Genomic DNA, 22,884 nt, shown 5'->3' with positions numbered 1-22,884 from the left:
TTACTCCCTAAATCTAAATTAAATTTAAATTATTAAACCGGGTAAAGAACGCATGCAGTATAAATTATTGAACGTCTCCACATGCCGAGTCTAATTTGCCGACACACGTACGTAGCGGAAATGCCCAGCCAATGCAGTCTCGATAGCTGTCGATCGATCGATCTTGCACAGATAAGCCGCAGGGGAGATCGATCCGAGGCGGCCATTGGATTACTCTGATAGTCTCGCGTGGTTCGCTCGCTTGCCTCCCTTGGCTTTTGCCGCGTCGCGGGAAGCGCAAGAAGAGATAGGAAAATAACAGGGGGCAACTCTTCCGGCTCCTCAAGCTCCAACTTGCGGATGAGGTCAACATGGGCCTTAATCATGCTACTTAACAAACAAATCCGGCCGTGTTAAACTAATCCCCTGTGGTAATTTTTGTCCAGAAGAACAAGGAATAGTTTTATCAGCCCAATGATAGTGATGTCATGGACTAATTGGAAGATTACATCAGTATTATTCAGCATGCCAGAGGTCAGAAAGAGCGCCAATAGGAGAAAGATACTCAACAATGTTCAGGGAACTGCCACTAGCTAGCTGCAAATGCACGCACATGGCAAGTCAATATAAATACCCGCAAGTACAGAGATAATATATATATATATATATATATATATATATATATATATATATATATATATATATGCAGTTCTCATCTCCATTATTTTTTTACGGATACTACATTACTATATACAACTTTGTGTATTCTACTAAACCTGCATACTTTAGAGGTCTTTCCCTGTGTGCCAATTAAAAAGATGGTGGCTGACTCTGTGCCACTAAAAAGTTCGAGCCTCTCTCTATAATATCGTCGAACTTTATTGCGTCCTCCACACCATTCCGTCCGTTTTTTTCGTAACGGTGGGTAACGGTGCAGCAAAATGACTTTGTTACCCTTTGAACAAGTTTGCTCCCTTCTTTGCTCTTGTCCGGATTTGGTATAGAAGCAATTTCGAGTGATTATTTTCCTTTTTCTCGAATTGTTTTTTTGGTAGGTTTGTTTGGCATGAGCAATGGTGAACGACGACGAGCAGGTGGTGAGTGGTGACGATCGCCAAGGCCAGCCCGGACACGGCCGAGAGGAATTGCCGCATCTGCCACCTCGGCCTCGACAGCGCCGTCGCCGAGTCCGGCTCCAGCATGTTCCTCGGCTGCTCCTGCAAGGACGACCTCTCCTGCGCCCATAAGCAATGCGCTGAGACCTGGTTCAAATTCAGGGGCAACAGGTAATCTCTGGAACGCCGTCATGCCCACGGCGCTCTGGAACGCGCACCGGAGCGGCGCCGCCACGACATCATCTTCCTCCCCGTCGATCTGGACCACGCCAAGTTGAGCCGCCGCGCCACCATCGTCGTCTCATCACCACGACCAAAACCCCTCAAGAACCCCCAAGATTGATGCACCATGGACGGAGAACGGCATCATCTTCTCCAACTCTGGCCGCCAGCGTCAAACGTCGATTCCGCCTCCTCCGGTGAGTCATTGTCCAATTCCTCGCGCACACACCATCCATGTGGCCTCACTAACCTCGTGGACACACATGCATGCTAGATCTTGGAGACGTTTGAGCTGTCGCCGTTCTCCCGGAGCTCCGCATCGCCGTCGAGCCGTTCCAACCGAAGCTGTCGCCCGCCGCAGTTGAACCTGCGCCCGCTGCGCAGCGCCGGTCGCCACCTCCGTGACGTCGGCGCCGGTGGCCTCGCAGAGCGCGGAGATGGCGTTCATCGATGACACCCTCTGCGCCAAGAACGCGTTCACGGCGAGCTTGGACAGCTCCGCCGACCAGAGGTTGGTGGTGACGATCCGGTCGACGGGGACCCATTGCGCGTACATGTCCTTCAACGCCTGCACGGCGGCGGTGTCGCGGCCACCGATGAGAACGCAGGTCAGCGATGGCCGTGCCCTCCGCCAGGAACTCCGGGTTGGAGAACACCTGGAACTCGATGACATGGGCGTTGTGCGCGAGGATCTTCTCGATGGCCTCGGCTGTCCTGACGGGACGGTGGACTTCTCGACGACAACCTTGCCGGAGCGTGACGTGTCGGCGATCATCCTCGCCGCGCTCTCCCAGTAGGCGAGGTCGGCGGCCTTGCCGGCGCCGCCTCGCTGCCTTGCCGCCACGCCGCGCCTGGCCTCTCTCTGAAACAAAGCAGAGACTGCAAAGGGCAAGATCGATATTTTTCCTATCCGGACCCACATGTCAGAGCTGCCAAACGGTTAAAGCTAAATAGAATAGCGACGGAATGGTGTGGAGGACACGATAAAGTTCGACGATGGCATAGAGAGAGTCTCGAACTTTTTAGTGGCATAGAGGCAGCCACCATCTTTTTTAATGGTACACCGGAAAAGACCTACATACTTTAAGGTTACAAGACTTAGCTGTTGTAGAGGCCATTGACAAGTCAAATTTTCTGTAGTACTGCAACTGCAAGTACTTCAATTATTATCCACATATATATGGACATATGGTCCTGTGCCTTAGGGTACAGTTCCTGTTCGATCTGTTATGAATTAGTGAAGCAATCTCTGGTGCGTGCCTGCAGTCAGATGACAAATTGTAATTACTTACGGACCCATACCCGAGCCGGACGCAGGGACATACATGCTGGCCAAGAATTAATCTCTTGTTGAGACTATAGATCAGAAAGACGGACCCCCATGATCGATCGATCCGATCAGATCGACCTCACCAGATGCATGCAGCATGCAACAAACCTGAGAAATGATATGTCCCTGCAGCCTGCAGGTGACTAACTACAGGTCTACAGCTCGGCGAGGACATGGAAATAGCGGAGGAACGGATCAGTAGAATGGCAGTGATCACATGGAGCCTGGCCGGGACACCGGACAAGGATGAGATGTCAGCAAGGCAGCAGCTAGCACTAGCAGCATATGCTTCATTTTTCATTTTCTTTTGGCTACAGTGTGCTACGTAATAGACGTACGTGGTACAGCCATATCTTTTTCTTCCATTTCTGCTTTTTGCCAGGAAATGTGAAAATGTACGTACATGAATTAAGGCTGCATTAACTATATTAATTATTTTTGATTTTTTATATATAAATAAATATACCGTTGCGATCCAACAGAGCAGCACAAATGCAGTCCCTGCCAGCATCTTTTCTGTTAGAGTCAACGGCTGCCAGTACTCTCTGACAGGTGAGGCCGTCGCTGGCCAGGAAATGCCGAAATGGCCATATGTCCGTATGTATATGGAGTATACGACCATGTGGTCGCTCCATCAGTATGGGGATCATGTACTCGTTTGTCCAACTCATGACTAGCTACATATCCTGACAACATTAAGATCTTTTATCTAAGTCCTGACATTAGCATTTACAGCGTTGTTCCAGGCAGTGGCAGACACCGTGACTCCGTGAGAGGGTGAAGAGAACGGCAACGAGAGAGAGGATGATCAGCAGGTAGACCCAGGGGCCAGGGGCACTTTTTCCATTTAACAATGTGAAAAACAAACAGCCTTTTAAGCTGACCAGCTTCTACTCAATGTTCTCTAAGGACAGTTTTCGGTTTGAATTGTGTGATATTAATTTTTCAGTAGCAAAATCAGGAGCATTTAGGCTCTGTTCTTTACTCAATGTTCCCAACTTCACCTCTGACCCGTTTTCCTCGCGCACACTTGCAACTGCTAAACAATGTGTTTTTGCAAAAAAACTTCTATAGAAATGTGATTTTTTTTTAAAAAAATCATACTAATCTATTTTTTAAAAAAACTAATACTTAATTAATAATGTGCTAATAAATGATTTTGTTTTATGTGTGGAAAGGATTAGTTCCCAACTCATTTTGCCGAACACAACCTTAATCAGCTAGAAAAAGTCTGTTCCCTATCCCACAAATCTTGACAAGGTTTAATTTTTTTTTCATCCTTAGATTATAATGTTAATAATGCTTTTGACTCATGTAATTAGTAGGATCCACATGCCATTATACTATATATAGCTAGAGGGATGAAAAAAGAGTAAATTGTACACACTCATTTAACCCTATATTTTATAACAAACATGAATTGGAAAATATTGTGCCTTCGATGAACAACTAAGGTTAAAGACTACTTGAAAGAGATATTCACCGATGTCGGCCCCCTCAGATTGCACAGGCAAACCGCCTCTACGAACACGGTTGATCAAACAAAATACATTTTATCTATCCATAACAAAATATTTTAAAAGTAGAGAAATATATTGAATCTTGGATGACCACCATGAAACAAGTTGGAAGGGTAAGTTTAACCTTGTCTGAGTTGATGAGGAACATATTTTACCCAATCCTGGAATTGAGGAACAAATACAAAATTAGTTAAGGATTGAGGGGATGAAAAGTAAAGTTTTTCTCTAATTAACTAGTACTTCCTCCATTCACAAATATAAGAGATTATTTGTACTTTTGGAGATATTAACTAAGGGATTAGAGAAAAGATTATGAGGCCCTCATTAAATGAGAGGTGGTTGGAGAGTGGGAGAGTGATTAGGTAAGATGAGAAGAAAATTAAATGAGAGATGACTAATGAGACATGTAGTACTTTATATTTGTGGACCAATAGTGAATCGTAAAATCGCTTATATATATTGACAGTGGGAGTAGTATTTTTTTATACATATGTAATGCATTTTTCTGCCATTTTTCTATACTATGACTGTCGGTAGGGAAACCTTGCTCCAAGGCTTACTTTCTTATGTAAGATCGAGTGAAATATCAAACATTACACGTTTTTGCATAGTTTGTCTACAAAAAGAAAATGCTTCCTGACTATATTTGGCTTATGAATAAGAAAATAGAAAGTAAAACATACTTAATCCCTCCATCTTAGAACAATATTATTTTTAGCCCCCTTCCGTTTGTACCAAAATATATTCATTTTTTAAGTAATCATTACAACGGAGTTTATAAAAGTAGAAAAAAATATACTAGGAATAGATAAGGTGAAGAACGATTGAAGTAAGATTAGATAAAAAAAATAGGGGGGGGGGGTATTCTAGTCATTATATTTTCTTTTGTATTGGTATGTGTAGGGTAGGTTAAAAATAAACTTATTTTTTATTGCGAGTATTTCCTGAGTAAAAAAGATCATCTTCTGTCTACAATATGGATTCATATTCTTAGCCCGCAAAGGGTGTATGAGCTATTGCACCCAAACCACACGTGGTAGGAGTATTTGTTTTCGTCAGAAACTGAACAGGCCAGACTTTTGAGACCTGCTATAGGTCATATCAATCAGCCAGAGATAAGGACATTTCATGGCTTGATGTGATCCGATCATATCAATCAGCCAGAGATAAGGACATTTCATGGCTTGATGTGATCCGAGTTGAAGTCTGGTATGGAATCTACAGTCTTTCTGCACGAATTCCTCCCCATGGCTGCACAAGTTTTTATACTATGTGTAAAATTTATTGCCAGTTTTGCCTAAAAAAATATGTACTTCTAAGTTGCGAAAATGTAGCACAAACATTATGTAAATAATTAAGATCAAAGTTGTAACGTTATACTCTATTTGTAGCTATAAGTACTGTCGGTGATATGGGTCTGGGGGTATCATGCTTAAAGGGGAGAGGTCGCCCCCAGCATCCACGTGGCACTTCCCCGAGGGGGTCGGGCCCATGGATGGGTGGTAGCCGCCCCTCTCTAGCCCGAGGGGTCGGGCTACCCCGACCCCTCAGGACGGTCACCATGTGGCCGTCATGCAGGGGAGGTTAGGTGGACGCCCTTTACGCCCGCCTAACCGCATTTAGTGCGGGTGGAGCGGGCGCGCCATGCCATATTAAATGCGGCGTGCTACGCGCCTGACAAAATTGCGACCGATGCGTGACCGGTCGAATAACCGAAGTGACGGCGGCAAGCCACACACAATCTGGCCGGGTGTCATGCGGCGTGCGGCAGGTATGCCCTGTCCTGTCACGATGATGAGAGGCACAACGCCTCTCAACCGTCCGGAGTCGGCTTGACCGCTCAGGATGCACCCAGGATCGCGTTTCCAGTGCATACACGTCCCAAGTCCACAACCATTTAATGGTGACTGACGGGGATCCTCCCCGTGTCGGCCTACATCAGCCGGCCTGATTTGATGGGCCCTGCACAGCAGCCAATGCTCAGACGACTCCCGGGTTGTGGCACAAGACACACATTTAATATAGAGAATATTTACCCTCTTCACTAGGCGGCGCACAAGGTGCATGTGAGAACTCCTTGGAGTATAAAAGGAGGTTCATGTCCAGTGAGGAGGGGGATCGAACAACAAAAAGGTGGAACGCTTAGCTCTAGCTGGGACACCAGAGATTTGGAGACTTTGTAAGCTCAGAAAAATCATCATGCACAGAAGTAGGGTATGATGCTTCTTAGCGGCCTGAACCTGAATAACTCTCTAGCGTCTCATCTCCATCGAGGGCCCGACCCCCTCGATCTCTCCCAATCCACCTAGTTCCTCAATTTCCACTTGCTACCCCCGGTCGAACTAACAAAGGAGGGGCCTCACGGTCCCCCGCTCGAGAGGTTCATCCTCTGACAAGTACTTTACTGATACCTAGCACAAATAAATGTACTACATCTTCTCAGAATAAGTTTATTCATAGAGTTCGAACTATATCTCAACATAAGTTAATTTATATCCTCTTACCTGTTCTTGTTTAGTATATCGAAGAGCTTTTATCAATTATAGAACTTTCCTATTACACTACTACAAAATTAGTTTTGATAGCCGGGTAAACAGACCACCTCCTAGAATCATAGGCCTGCAAAAATTGATTTCACATATGATACTTAGAAGGCCTGCTTGCAAAATAACTTTTTGGGCGCAAAAAATTGAAGTTCAAGCCTGATCTACCAAATCCAAATCACGGATTCACATATTAAAAAAATCACAGATTCACAAATCAGCAATAGTAGCAGCATATATGGTTCAAAATTCTGGAATGGAATTTTTGAATTTTCGGGTCCATCGAACCCCGATATGAAAAGATTTCACCCAACTTCTTTTTGGAATTTTTCAAAAAAAATGAATTAGAATATTTTATTTTGATTTGACCAATTTTTGTTCTAAATTTAAAAGTATTTCGGTCTGGTATCGTTTCCAAAATTTCAGTCCTACAGATGCCCTGAATAGGAACATGCAAACCAATATATTAAACCCCGGCAGCAGGATGCTGGTGTCGCATTCATCGAGCAGTTCTCTCCAGTCACCCTCATCGCCATCACCGAGCTTTGTTGAATAACCACCGCCATCGACACTGTCTTTGCCATCCTCGAGCCGTGCTAGATCTGAACTGAGTCACCTCCATCGTTGTCGTCGCTGAGTCACGCTAAATTTGGACTGACCCACCAACCTTGCCTCCATCGTTATCGTCACTAACCCCCGCCAGATCTATAACGAGATACCCCTCCCTTCTGCTACCACCCATCCTCTGTGCCGCTGAGCCCCGCCGCTGCTCCCCTTCACCACTACTGCCGAATCTAAGGTGAGGGAGGGAGGAGAGGAGAGGAGGGAGGGTTGGATCAAAGGCCAAAGAAGAGAGGGAGAGTGGGAGAGCTAAGAGGGAGGGGGAGAGGACTTTGCTTTTCCGGGCTATCATGTGTCGTATTTAACCCTTCACACTATTTACATAACCTGACCTCTTTAACCCCCACCTATGAAAATCATTTTTAAAGATGGGGGGGGGCTAGAATTATAGGACCTTTCCCATTATTTTTACTAACGGGTTTTATTTAATCCACTTGTAAAAATAAAATTTAGGTTGTTAGAAAGTCACTTTTTTAGGTACTTTGGCCATTTGCGCTTCTTACTAAATATTCCTTATGATTCAAGGAGTTCATTTATAGACAGAAGGAGTAGTTGTCAAAGTTTATCAACTATGGATCGAAACTGACAAGTTATCTGGAAACATAGGGAGTATCATCAATTCTACAGTTGTTCTAAAGTCTTAAAACAATTAACTAGTTGCATGCAAACTATTCCCTCTGTCCCTAAATGGATTATCTTTTTAGCTTGAAGATTTGTCCTACAAAGACTGCCACTAGATCTCTTAATAGCCCTTCATCTTTCTCTTCTCTTTGTAGTCATCTAACCAGCAGTACTCCGATCCCTTCTCCTCCTTGTTTTCTGCCTCTTCTCGTTTTCTCTCTATATTACTGAAGGACGTTGTAGACTTAGCCTCTTACTCGATATGCCTTGAACTTTTTAAAACACGTTTTTTTTTTGACAGATCGCTGAGTTGGATTAAGTACAACAAAATTCTTAGGTAAACCTATATAATTATATATAGAAGACTTTTTGTAGGATTGACTAGTCAGACAAACTAATTAATCAAATCCTAGTTTCAACTAGCAAGTACAGAAAACAGAGGGCTAGAACGTTGATAGGGCTAGAACACCTTGCTTTAATTGGCAGCACTTACGTGTATGCAACCTAAACACAGAAAAAATATAATGAGTTGGTTGTTGACGAGGAGGTTTGCTTATGTACAACAGCCAGCTAACGAAGAAATACAGAGAGAGGTATACTTCATTAGCTACTGGTTCATCTCATTTGTCCTTGGAAATACTCAAATAAAGGAAAATTGTTATCTGACCACAGTTCACTATTAAAAAAAATCAATCTGACCAAAATCCAAAATTTCGGAAAAGAACACTAACTTTAGAAAGATTGTTTCAAACAACTTTGAAATTTGAACAAAATTTATTACATTTGAAGCACACCGGCCTTATGCATCATACGCATGGTGCGCTCTACACCAGGTCCCTCATACTTCACAATGTCATTGTGGCTGTCTACTGCACATCGTCGAACATCGGCTAGTTGAGAGAGGCCTATACGTGGGTACAGGTACCCGTGGTGTTGCCTGATCGGCATGGACTTGGGATTTAATTTTTTAATTTGCTCGTGAACAAGTCCGATCTGGTGCCCAAAAATTTAATGGGCGGGAGAGAGCATGGGTATTGTTTTATGTCCGTAGATAATACAAACCTGACCTGATATATGTGTTCCACTTTAATATGCAAATATTAGTTGTTGAATGATTGTGTTGAATTGAGGACTAGGAAGTATACTGAACACTTTAATTAACTTCGATGAAAGTTTGCTAGCTAGCTTGTTGGTGATAATTTTGTGTTGCTCACTATTTAATTATCTATCTATAATTTGCTGAGTAGCTTGTTATCTATCTATAACATTATTCATGTTATGAGAAACCCACTTACAATGCTATCGGGCATAGTTTTGCTCTGCCTGTGCTCAACCTGTCTCATTGCCATCGCCCTACACCATCTAGCTGGACGGGAGCAATGGGTAACATCGCGATGCTGGTAACTGCTCGAGATGTCTCACTCGTGATTAGGAAGAAAAGGAGAAAGAGAAATCCGGAATCAGGGAATTTGACCATGAAACAATAGTTTTGACCAAATATCGGACCACAGTCGCTAGCTACCTATCAGGACCCACAGGTAAGCCCAAAATTTTGGATATTTCCTTCAGAAATATTTTAGAGGGGGAATTAATTGCTAAAAAAATTACTGTCACAAGCTTTCTGGGTGAAAAACTTTCAAATATGAATTTCACTGATTGGAGTAAAAGCTATCCACAGGGACCATTGGATCTAGATCTAACGAGGTCAAAAATTGGAATGATATATTTAGACGATCGAAAAACAGTCAAGCATTGCGTAATAATTCCAGCACTTCTAAATCTTATCACAGTATACTGTCAAAATATGATTAAGAACTACAGAACTAGGACAATAACGTGCATTGAATAGTCTGCCCACGACTCACGGAGTCACGGTATTGTATTCTAATAGTAGAGGTCTATAATTAGATAACTGTTGAGCTGATACCGATGTGATAGTATTGTATTAAGTCTGATGCTGTACAATGCGGATGTTTGCTTATAAATGGAAGCCATGAGGCATGCTGGGTGGTGGTTTCACCATATATAGAAGCTCATCCAGTTATTTCGAGAAACTTGGCATATAAAAGGAAATTCACCATGCGCCGCCGTGCGACCTGTAAGATGCTTTACGTGATGAACACGGGCCATCAAAGTGAGAAAAGGAAATGGAGTGAAGCAGTAGTGTTCGGAACACCGTTGGCTTAAGCTATTTATTTCGTATTTTCTGTAAATAAATTCAAACTCCTATTAATGGACTGATCGTGATTATGCGGCAAAATACTACTACTAATTACAACGGCAAGTCGGCAAAACGTGTTCCAATCAATATTTTACTTTTAGTTAGAACTCCGGAGTGATCGAAAGAGCATCTCGGTCTAATTATATACTATGATCCATTGTGATCTATAGATAAGCTTATTTATTTTCAGAGACATCACCTTAATTCCACTAGTACTAATTAATTAACTCTGTCTAGTCACTGTCTAAAAAAAAATTAACCCGGTTAATTGCCATCCACAAGTCGGCTTTAGGCGGTCGTACTTGTACACGTACTGTCAATTCATTCTCTTTCTCGCTCCAGTTCTTTCTCTCTCGATTCAAGCCGCAGCACGCGCACCACTGTACTGCCCATTGTTCCATCTCCAGAAAAACAAAAGTCAAATAAAGGACACCCTTTTTTCTTGTGCATTATTCGGTTCTCTGGCCGGACTAAGTTCGACTTGTCTTCGCAGTGGAGCCGCCCACCCGATCACCAAAAGTCTCGCCTATATGCACCAGTGGCCAATGCAAATAGAGCACTTATAGATTTTGTGACCGATCGATCGCCTTCTAATTTGCATGCAGACCCTTCTTTGCTGTAAAATTATCTCAGATGCAGCGCATATGAAAGATTCAAAACGATATCATCTCAATCTTATAGGTCATAGGTTGGGCTCATTCATATCATCATGTGTGCCTGTTGCGAATATATGAGGCAAATAGAGGGTATATCTAGTGTGGTACCGGTGCTTTATGGAGAAAAAAAAAGAGCCTACTAATGTTAGGCATAGCACTATATACAGATTCGCTTGTAACACACACTATAGATAAAAAAAAACTCAAATAAATATAGAGAGAACAATTACTAAGGTACGAAGTTATAGGTGTATTATTTTATCCACCAGGATTCAAATTTGTGGTTAAGAATTTACCACATACACCTTTTTCCTGATCGAGCACATGTTCAAAGGGACACACTTGCTAGTATGTGCATGTGGTACGTGTGAAACGAGAGTAAATTATTAATCATCTAAGGGCACCTACAAAGGTAGGTAGGTAGAGTCTAATATGAGCTTTCTATATTAATTAATATCACCAGAGACTATCCTCCAATATTAATAGAGACAATAAGATTTTTAAACCATTAATGCACTAAATAATTTTTATTATACTTCTTTCCTTTTCTCTACTCTCATGCAACAAACTTTCCGTTAATAAATGCTAAGAGTCGACTCTAAGCCGTTGTCATGCGTAGCGACGATGTTTCTCCTTCATTCCCTCTCTTAATTTCTTCTACATCACCAAATTTACTTGTATGATAATGAAGAGAGCCCATCATTAGACACTATTGTCCATGCCCTAATGCAGCTTCTTTCTTTTTCTTCATCTATTATCACTCTGTTAACAGTGAAATTTGGTAATCGGCAAAGATGTCATCGGCTTAGAATCATTATCGGCTGCAGCATCTCGGAATCAGCCGATGGGAGTTATAAAGCCGCCAATAGTCGGATTCCTGCTATATTCGGTTAAGGAAATCAATCTACTAAAGGAAGCTTATCCCTAAGTGACCGAGTTTAAAGAGGATGCGGCATGGCAGTTTATCTATTAATTAGGAATAGTTTGTTAGTTTCCTTTTATCTTTAGGAAAGTGTGTTTAGTGTCCGATAAGGACTTTATATTTTCCTTTTATCTTTAGGTTAGTTTCTTTCTTGTCCGACAAGGACTTGTATCAACCCATGGGTATAAATATGTACACTCGAGGTCTATGTAATCTATCTATCGATCAATAATACTCTCGGCGCATCGCCACCCTCTTTCCTGAGGTTTTTACTTATCTTCCGGCGGAACTTGGGCACCTGACGCAGGGCTGCATCGGCTTTCGATCTCTAGTGAAGGGGTAAGTCCTACGTTCTGTCGGGCCCTGGTGAATCTGTCGGCTACGTTGGTGTTGTTCAAGGCTGCATCGATTCGATCTCTTGGATCACTCTAGTTTGGTTGATATATTTGCCTACCTGATATCTCAATTCTATCTCTAATTGCATTGTGTTTAGAGACGCATCGGTTTAGTTGGGACTGTCTCGGTTAGGTCTGATCTCCTGTCTTAGCCGATATATCTCTACAATCATAATGCTGTTCTAAATAGATTTGTTATATCCATCATATTAGACAGATCTATCGGCTCATCGAGTATTAGATTATCATATACAATCTCGTGCTGCATCGATTAGGTTCGATCTACTAGATTGTTGTTGATAATATAAGTCTTGTTAAGCCGATAGATTTATGCTAATGTTTTATCGGGGTGCTAGCCGATAAGTTATCTGGATGTTGCATCAGCTTGCAGGGATTGCATATACATATAAGTTGGATTTAGCCGATGGCAACAAAGGTTTCACTATTTAATCTAATCTTGTGGATCTTATGAAATCGGACCTCTAGCCGATGTGTGCTTTAACCTTCGGATCAATATTTGTTCTACTATTTCATATTGTTAGCCAATTGGTTTCTACTGGATTATATTGCTATATTATATTATCATCAGCCGATTGCCTTTATATCATTATCTACATTAGACATATAGCCGATTGCTTAAACCCTATCGCTATCGGCTGGTATCGGCATCGGCTATTATCGACTATCGGCTGTAACTACTCCATCGGCTTGTCAGCCGATCAACTGTTTAATCTATTATTTGCAAATCTTGTCAGTTGCAGGATTAAACTGACTGGCACGCTCGTATCTCATTAATCTTTGGACCTGCACAGGAGCTAAGCAGATCTCCCAGGCCGGTGTGTTCGATTTTTTCATCAACACACTCCCGTTTCCCATGCACGCACCACGCTAACAAAAATACCAATGTCAGTTATCCTGATCTCACGGTAGCTACAAAAGATTTTTTTTTAAAAAAAAACATACCATTTGAGGCATGGGCAGATGCCAAGATGAGTGAGTTCCCAGAAGATGAAAATCAACAATAAATCTGTGATAATCATGGACACTAGGATTTTGAATCTGCGTGGTTAGAATTGTACACCCACATAATACACCACCGTATATGAAATTAAGGTGCTTTCCTACAGGCGACGCAATCTGATAAGGTTGTACGATTGTAGGTAGATGTTAGGCTAAATAAGCGATACGTTGCCAAAGCCTCCCATTGGTGGCGGGACTATGCCTTTAGTTGGAGGAATAAAAAACCACATCATTTTTTTAGAAACACAGTGCAAACACATTGTTTTTATTTATTTCCACCATGAATTTTACATGTTGCCTGGTACAACATAATACTGGCAGGCTTGTGGTATAGAATAATTAATGTTGTTTAAATAGTGTTGATCTCCTATTATGTGTAGACGTACACCCACACACATCACACCACATTTACATACTCACACTAACTCATTTGTCCCCTTTTTATCCATTTAACTTGACTATAAAAAATCTGTAATTAAAATTTGATTTATACAAAGTATTATTTTTATAAATATGTTTATACACTATAGGAGACTTTCCTACAATAAATTTCCTAAAAAAAACAATGAAAAAACATCCCACGAATCATCGGGTGTGCAACTAGCTATGCGGCATTTAGTTGAGAAAATTTTCTATGTACCCAAAAATTTTACCCAATTCCTCCTATACCTTTACTTTTGCTAATTCTCTTATATACTTCCGAATTTTAGTTTGAATATCTTCCATACCCTTTCTGTTAGTCGACAGTTAAACTCATATGCTTCATAAATAATTTTTAATAATTATAATAAAAAATATTTGTTGTGCCACTATAAAAAATATGCTTCATAAGTAAAATTTTTATGTCATATCTAATAATAAATTTTATTATAAACAATATCTCACGGCACAAACTCAAAAATATAATAGTCTCGTGTGTGTGTATATTAAATTTGTTTGGTGCTCCATGGTGCCCGGGCACCATTATTGAAATTGAGTATATACCCAATTCAAATGAGTATGAAACTTTTTCAATTACTTAGGTGTATATGTATATATATATATATATATATATGTATATATATATATGTATATATATATATATATGTATATATATATATGTATATATATATATATGTGTATATATATATGTATATATATATATGTATATATATATATATATATATGTATATATATATATATATATATATATATATATATATATATATATATATATATATATATATATATATATATATATATTCAAAGCACATTCTTCTAACTAATTCATCTAATGATGCTATTTGTTTCAAGAATTTTGCGAGAAAGTAATATGATTATCAATTCTAATATCTTTTACTACCGAAACTCATAACATGTTACTATGCTCTAGTAGTAACATTGTTGTATAAGTACAGTAACACGTGACGTTACTGTAGAACACATAGGACGTTACTGCACTTTTGGCAGTAACGTCGTAGTAAAATTATAGTAGACCAGGAATCGAAACAAAAATATATGGGTTAAAGCCTCACATGCTAACCATATACTTGTTACTGCACAAAAGTAGAAGTGTTACTACATAATAGGTGCATGTTACCACTTCCAAGTAGTTATGTTACTGCACGATAATCGTAGTTTTACTATGTCAGTTTTATGATATGAAGATCGAATAGGTGGGCTATAGGTAAAGTCTGTAGGTGGCTTTGAGTGAGATCTGATTGATGTACGAGTGTTTTGAACAATTTTATACTTTTGGTAAAACCAAGTTACTGCATGTATATACCCATGTTACTGCAAATTACATATTCTGTTACTGCATATGGAGTGCTAAAGTTCAAAATGCCAATATTTGAAAAGCAATATCTCACAAGATATGTATTATTTTTTAAATCGTTTTCACAATGATACTATAGTGTTACTGCATGTGGAGGATAGAACTTCAAAATGCATCTACATACTCCCCTCATCGAGAAACCGTTCTTCCTCCCTCTTCTTAAGAAAACCGGTCTTCTCCCTCTAATATAGTGTTACTGCATGCATGTATATGACGTTACTGCACTTTTGACAGTAAACCAAGAATTGAAACAAAAAATATATGGGTTCAGAGTCTCATATGCTAACTATATACTCGTTACTGCACAAAAGTAAAAGTGTTACTGCACGGCATATACACGTTAGCACCTAACAGTTACACATTAATATATGTTTATGCAGTAACACTATCCAAGAACTGCAGTAAAACACTTTGTTACTGTAGAACATACATAACGTTACTGCATATTTGGCAGTAACATCGTGGTGAAATTGTAGTAAACCAGAAATCAAAAAAAATATGGATTAAAAGTCTCACATGCTAAATATACTTGTTACCACACAAAGTGGAAGTGTTACTACATATGTTTATGCAGTAACACTATTCAAGAATTGCAATAAGACGCATTGTTACTACAAACTTATGGTCTTTACTGCGCACACTTACATTAACGTCGCGATGGGATTGTAGTAACGCACAACACATATTAGTAACGAGTAGTAATGCTATAGTATTACTACTTGTGGAGAGTCAAGATCCAAAAAACCCAAGCTTCGAATAACAATATCTCTTATGTGATGTATGATTTTTTTAAACCGTTTGCACCATGATGTTAGAAAAAAAGTGCTTATCAAAAGTAAATCCATCATGACTATATTTCAACTAAATTTGAATGTTGTTACTGCACGGTTCTGCAAGACGAAAGATGAGAAGAAGTGGGTGGTGGGGGGAGTTGGTAGATGATTTGACCGGGCTTTGACCAACGTGGGGATGCTTTGACTGACTTTTGACTAAGGTAGGAGGTGGGTTTGGCCCTTGGGAGGGAGGGGGTATAGAATAGCTATTCTATACCCGCTTGGGTGTAGAATAGTTTTTCTATATATATATATATATATATAATAAGTTTCTACATCCTAACAATATACTCCATACATTATAATTGTTTCTTTGTATCAAAGGGAAAAAAATATTTTTTAGAAGAATTTAACGGTCAAATAAAAAAAGATATGCAAGGATCCATACTAAAATTCAGGGTATATAATAGAATTAGAAAATTCAGATGTGAAAAAGTGATTGGATAAATTTATATGGTATACATGGAATTTTAGCTCGATTAAAGTGAGGAGAGTGATCCATTGTCCTTGATTAAGGTGAAATTCTGGGGTAAATGACCTTAAATTTCGTGTTGAGACTTGAGGCAGATCGACCAATGAAAAGGAGCTGCCACTCAGTTAGACGTGTAGGCGCCAGGCGCTGGCCAGCCATTGGATGCAAGCTAGCACAGCAGCTCCTCACACACAGAGACTACCTTTCCCTGCACTGCACCAACAACAACCAGCACGTACCATGCAAGGATTAAAATAGATGGCATCAATGAGAGGACAAGACACTTGGCATAGGCATGTTGTGTGCGTCGAACATTTCCAAAAGAGTTTCAGTGTGCAATGCACGATGCTTTTCTCCTCACCCTGTCAGGGTGCGCATATCAGAGGGAGATGGATAGATACTTTGGTTGAAGCTCTCTAGAACCCTACTGGCCTTTTTGTCTCAGGGAAGACTCTCTTCCAACTCGTGTAGACCGGGTCCATGCACCATACACGTATCAATCATTACCTCCACTCAATAAATCATACAATATTTGGTACTACATAATCTTGCATTTTGGTACCTGTAATGTTTGGATATTGAAAATGCCGTACAAGTGCAGGGAGCCATGAATGGACTGCCACTGTATGTCCCATCACGCTATCCTTAATAAATAATAATGTGTCGTCGTTAGTGGCATAGTACTTACCACTTCCCTGTGCTTGCAAAGCAGCGTCACCGATGGAATAATACTCCTTGCACTATGCCACTATATGTTTGCATCGAAAGGAAGGGAGCGAGAGCCGAGAGGAGGTAGACAGGTAGTACTACTCCTGCATTCTAAAATAAGGATTTCTGCAGGTTTACAAGTTAATTTATAAAAATACGTAGAATTAAATGGGTGGTGATTGTGATTTGTTCAGATATGAATAAATCAAATCAGAGATGTGATTAGTTGAGATGAGTAAGTAGGTAGAGAATTTGCTATATTTTGACAAAATTTTTAAACACTAATTTAGAATGAGGGAGTAGTTAATTTATAGGATTTTTTCTTTAAAAAATGCCACTTTACAATGATTTACTTTCTTTGGAGCAATGACATTGTAGCATGCAGTCGAGTCGAGTTGAGTTGGCTATTTTAAAAAAAAAATGTTCAAGGCTTCGACGGGTTAGAGCATTAATATATAACGTGTGTCGTCGGTGTCGTGTTTCAATTGCCACCTAGATTTGGATGCCACCATGGATAAACAAATAGCCTCGAAAGTGGTGCCAACGTACCCTATAGAAGGCACAGTTGGTTCTAGAGAAAGTGGTCTAGGTCTAGGACCATGTGTGTGGTCCAAGACCAAGAGACTAGGAAAGGGATGTGGGAGATAGTGGAAATGAGGAACCTAAAGATCAAACACCAAAGGATCGTTTCCGCTGAGAAGATCTCGTTGATGACGGGAAAACACCATGGTCACTAGTCTTTCACCATTGCCTGTAGCGGCCACTGGCCCCTTGCCATGACGGCTCGATCTGACCACAACAACATCGATAAGATGTATTGGAAGGACGACTGATAGCAGTGATAACATAGATTTGGGAAGAACTCCAGAAGGTGGTGTTGATGCATGCATTGATGACTCTAGGTCTAGCGGGGATGTCCACCACCAATTTTCGAGATGAGAGGGGAATAGGGGAAATGAGACGAAGGGGCCAAATCCAGGTCAGATTTGCACATGAGTGAGAAGATCCATCTAAGAAGTGACAACAGAGGCACTAATTTGAAGCTAAGGTCGTGACCAACGAGACGACGAAGATGCAAGAGAAGAGATGACTCACGAGAGAAAAGCACATTGAGAATAAAACGAGGGTGGCTCATTTACTCACTTACCGACGAGGGCAATGTTGCTTTTCTAATACTACCTCCATCCTAAATATATGGATATATTACCAAGAATATTATCAAGAGGCTTCAATGCAAAAATGTAGGGGCTAAACAACAAAATAGGCCATGAACATACATATATATACATCCACAAAATAGGGATGTAGATGTTTTTTTTCTCTGGTCACTATTGAATAAGGCTACGACATATTAATTGTAAATGCCAAGTTTTCAAAAATGTCTTTTGATTCATAACTGAATTAAGCGAAACTAAATGTGTGTATGTATGCATTTTCCGTTGCGATAAAAACGATCAAAGGTGTACGGAAGGTAGGCAGGATTTGCTTTGCTGTGCACTTATTTGTACACACGTCACATAAAGTATGAAAAAGAGTCATAAAACATCTTCTACTATGCTGTAAGTTGTACAAAATCACAGAGATATTATCACGTGGCATATAACCATGAGCATTATAATTATAAAGTTTCACAAAACCACGTAGTTGATCAATTTGACATACTCATAATGTCAAAATTTGAAAAGGCTATACTTACTCTTTCCATCCCCTTTTAAATGCAATTGTGGATTTTCGTGTCTAACGTTTGACCATTTGTCTTATTAAAAAAATATAATTAATACTTTTATTCTTATTAGATGATAAAACATGAATAATACTATATGCGTGACTTTTTTTTATTTTTTTAAAATAAAACCGATGGTCAAACGTTGGATAGGGAAACTCACAATTAAACTTAAAACGGGATAGAGGGAGTATATGGATGTAACATCTGTATGATAGATGTAAAACTCATAAATTTAGTATATAATTGTAGACTAAAAATATTGTAAGACTAAAATTAAAATGATCAATAGTGTGGTTTTACGAAACTTTATTATTAAAATATCTAAGGTTATATGATACGTACCAAAATCTATGTGAAATTTACTTTATGAAAAAACAAGTGGAGTATTATCGTCTGCGTGTCTGTCAGAGCTAATGTTGTGGTTGGCCTTGATTGGTTGCAGCCTACGAACCGAGTCTACACGAGCAACTCATCTCTGGTCGGCAGGCGTGTCATATTGATCCCGTTGATCCCCATATCATGACAAGGACGAGGTCACATGAGCCCAACCAGTTGATTCATGGGCCCACCATCTCCCGCCATGCTTGTAACCACCCTTTGGAAAGCGCAAAATCTAAATTGAGAGCGCTCTTAATTTAGTTATAACGAGCGACGCTAGCCAATCCAGATACGATCAGCATTGTCCAGATATGTATCTTAAAGAATCTTACTTTACTATAGTACTAATTGATCATACAAGTAGAAAAAATATTCCTACCATCTATGCTTCAAATACAATTTTCTCTTAAACTACTCATCTGATCTACGATCCGATTACACCGTTGTGTTCATAACAATTAAATCTTTACAACAAGATCTCACATGATTATATTTCGATAAAAAATCATAATTTACTTTTATAATATATCTAAATTACATTTAGATTTCACTAAGCTACTTCTTAAACATATAAAAGTAAATTCAATAAAGTTTTAAAGTAATTAACATATATTATAGAACTTACTTTCTTTTTGTTATAAGTTACTTCTATAGTATATTTAAATTACTTTTAGGCTTTATTGAATTACTTTTATATGTCTAAAAAGTAACTTAGTGAAATGTAAAAGTAATTTAGATATATTATAAAAGTAATTTATATTTTTTCATCAAAATATAATCATGTGAGATCTTGTTATAAAGAATTAATTGTTACGAACATAACAGTGTAATCGGATTGTAGATCAGATGAGCAGTTTTAGAGAAAATTGTATTTGAAGTATAGGTCGGTAGTGTCTATCATATATAAAGTGGTAACTGGTTTCTAGCTGTGTAGTCACGTCCTTTGGAAAGCTTAGACTGAGTTTGCACAGTAAATCATTCTTTTTTTTACTTTGGTCATGTTGCCAAAGTTTTACAAAGCTATATCCTGATGCTTGCTTTTCCCTTATTAGATGTACTACACCGGTAAATACATTATTTAGATAATTTGTGCCATCTCTACTAGCGTAAAAACGAAGTCGCCCTCCTTTTCGTTCTCTCTCCTCACCATACATGGTTAGCGTGAGAGTTAAAATAAAATTAGATCCAGTCCTTTGGGCTCAGTTAATGCTCCCAACTCGTCCTCAGTGATATGAGGCCATACAACACCCCTAAATTATATGGTCCAATAATGTAGGTATTATATTTCTCACAGCTTATCAAAATTGTGTCTCAAATTATCAGAAAAATCTAGTTCATGAATAAAATTAAGTGTCCAGCTATAAAAGAACATATCTATCTATTATATACTAAAAGTCCATTAAACTCCTTACAAACGCTCTCAAGCCGCCACGTGGTGCTCCTACAAATGCTCCTAGGCCGTCACGTGGCTCTATTAAATCTAACCGTCTATTTTCACTTAAATTGGTGGGCCCGATATTTTAGACTATTAGATTAAATTTAAATCCCACCCCACCCCTACCCCACCACCTCCTACGTACGTACGTCCGTCCGTCAATCTGTCCATCTACCCCATACCCTCCTCTCCTATTCTCTATTCCTATTTTACAGCAATCAATTTCAGATAAAAGGAATCAACAGTTAGATAAGTTCAAGTTAATTGCTATAATTTTTAATCCATATATCTACTTGATTCCATGGTTTTGATTGGTTTGAGTTTAGAATTTATTTGCTCCAAAGGTCTTTACAACACAAATATATACAATCAACTTAAAAAAAAGTCCTAAATAAAACTTTTAAGAGAAAGGTCAAAATCATAAAAAAATTATCCTAAATATTACGTATTTATGTATATGGGAAAAACTTACGTATGTACAACTGAAGAAACGAATGAAGCTTACCTACTATTTGCGTCAGAAGAAAAAAAAAACTACCCACAGAATTACCATAAAATCAATAAGCAAAAAAAACATACGTACTTAGTACCATTGTAAAAAAATGATGATATTTAAAATATATTTACTATTATTTAATGATAAAACATATTACTCTATAAATTTACATAAATATCACCGTCGATTTTCATTTAAATTGGTGGACCCGATTAATATTTAGAACATTAGATTAGATGTCTAAAAGTCCATTAAACATCTAAAAAATGCTCATAATAGCCATATGACATCCTACAAGCGCTCCTAAGTTGCCATGTGATGCTCTAATAAATTAGTGAAATTATTAAAAATTCTAAAATAACAAAACATAGTTTCATTAAATTTGGTGGACCCATTATTTACAACCATTAGATTAATTTTCAAGAAAAAATTCCTTTCCTAAACCTGGGCCCACCTAAGACTGTATGTATAAGTTACTCGTTTTTTTTTACAAAAACGAACGTACGTATGTACGCCTCCTCTTCCTTCAATTCATTTCTCCACTTTTCACCTATTCCTTCTCCTATTTTCATGCCTTATTAGTTAGATAAGCAATAATTTTGTGTTAAACAATTAAGCTTCTAAATCACACAACTAATTTCTGATCCGCGTAAATCTTTAGATTATTTATAACTAAATTACAGTTGAAGACCAAATTTCACTACTATTTACCTTTGAAAAAAATGCCATTTTGGTTTAGATTTCCTGACTTTTGCGTGCCTTTCAAGTAATTATAAAAACATATAAAATAATGATAATAATATAGATTTTATCATCATACATAACTTCATAATAATTAAATTAGGTCTACAATCATAAAAGTAAAATGAATATTCTATGAGTAATGTTTCAAAAATATGTTTGTTAGAAAGCAAAACCTATGCAAAAAATAAGCAACTATAACATCTAACTCACACAACTAATATTTCATAAACTTATGTCTTTAGATTATTTGATTATTTTACATTTAAAGACAGAGGAATGCTTTAAAAAGCTACTCCCCCATTATAACATTAGAATAAGTCAAAATAACATTACTAGATTGTAGTGTTCGTATTTTTAATATCTACTGTGAATATACTGGAAAAGACAAGTACAAAGGATATATTTTAATCAATCAATAAATTGTTTTTCAATTTTTAGGTAAAAAACTAATTGCAACTAAAACACTACAACCCGGTAAAAATAATTATTAAAACTATATCCACGCGCAATCTCTTCCCTTCAACTCTCTCTTCCTCTTAAATCATAATGTTAACTTATTTGAATTTTTGCTTTATTTATAATTAAATAGATAATTTAAGATCCATGATACCCATATTTCACTATATAAAAATGAAAATACGTGATTTAAACATAGACACCGTTCCTTTGCATGGTAACCAAATAGAAAAAAGACAGACCATAATACAAAATGAAAATAAGTATTATATTATCGTAAATCATTGTACATCCTCTGAGCGCACTTAAGGCGTCACGTGTTACACCCTAAATAAAAATAAAACTTTACAAATTGGAAGAAAAATCATCTGACCATCAGTTTCCACTTAAGTATGTAGATCCATTATTTTCAACCAATAGATATACTTTTTAGAAAATCTTAAGCCGCAATGTGTTATGTTTTAAAAATTAGAAAAAATAACAAAAAAAATTGAGAAAAAAATAGATCATCGGTTTTACTTAAATCATTTAGAAAAATAGAAAAAAAACACCTCTCCACTTCGCCCTCCCCCCCCCCCAACATACGTACAACACGGCACTACTCGTCCCATCCCTTCTCGGCTTGAGCTCTCCACTCTACCCCTTCCTGTTTATA

General features: G+C 38.6%; 1 protein-coding gene across 1 annotated transcript; it reads right to left on the bottom strand.

Moving 5' to 3' along the window:
* Positions 1-1,259: 1,259 nt before the first annotated feature.
* Positions 1,260-2,198, bottom strand: LOC127771467 (UDP-glucose 6-dehydrogenase 2-like). The gene has a single exon (XM_052297382.1). It carries the CDS (start codon positions 2,089-2,091, stop codon positions 1,519-1,521), a length of 573 nt encoding a protein of 190 aa, XP_052153342.1. The 5' UTR covers positions 2,092-2,198; the 3' UTR covers positions 1,260-1,518.
* Between the last annotated feature and the right edge of the window lie 20,686 nt (positions 2,199-22,884).

Source organism: Oryza glaberrima, chromosome 4 (assembly GCF_000147395.1).
Source record: "Oryza glaberrima chromosome 4, OglaRS2, whole genome shotgun sequence".
Lineage (NCBI taxonomy): Eukaryota > Viridiplantae > Streptophyta > Magnoliopsida > Poales > Poaceae > Oryza > Oryza glaberrima.
This window is presented reverse-complemented; position numbering and strand designations above follow the sequence as displayed.

Coding starts and splice junctions, on each gene's coding strand:
- LOC127771467 (XM_052297382.1), bottom strand. CDS start 2,091: ATGATCGCCGACACGTCACGCTCCGGCAAGGTTGTCGTCGAGAAGTCC.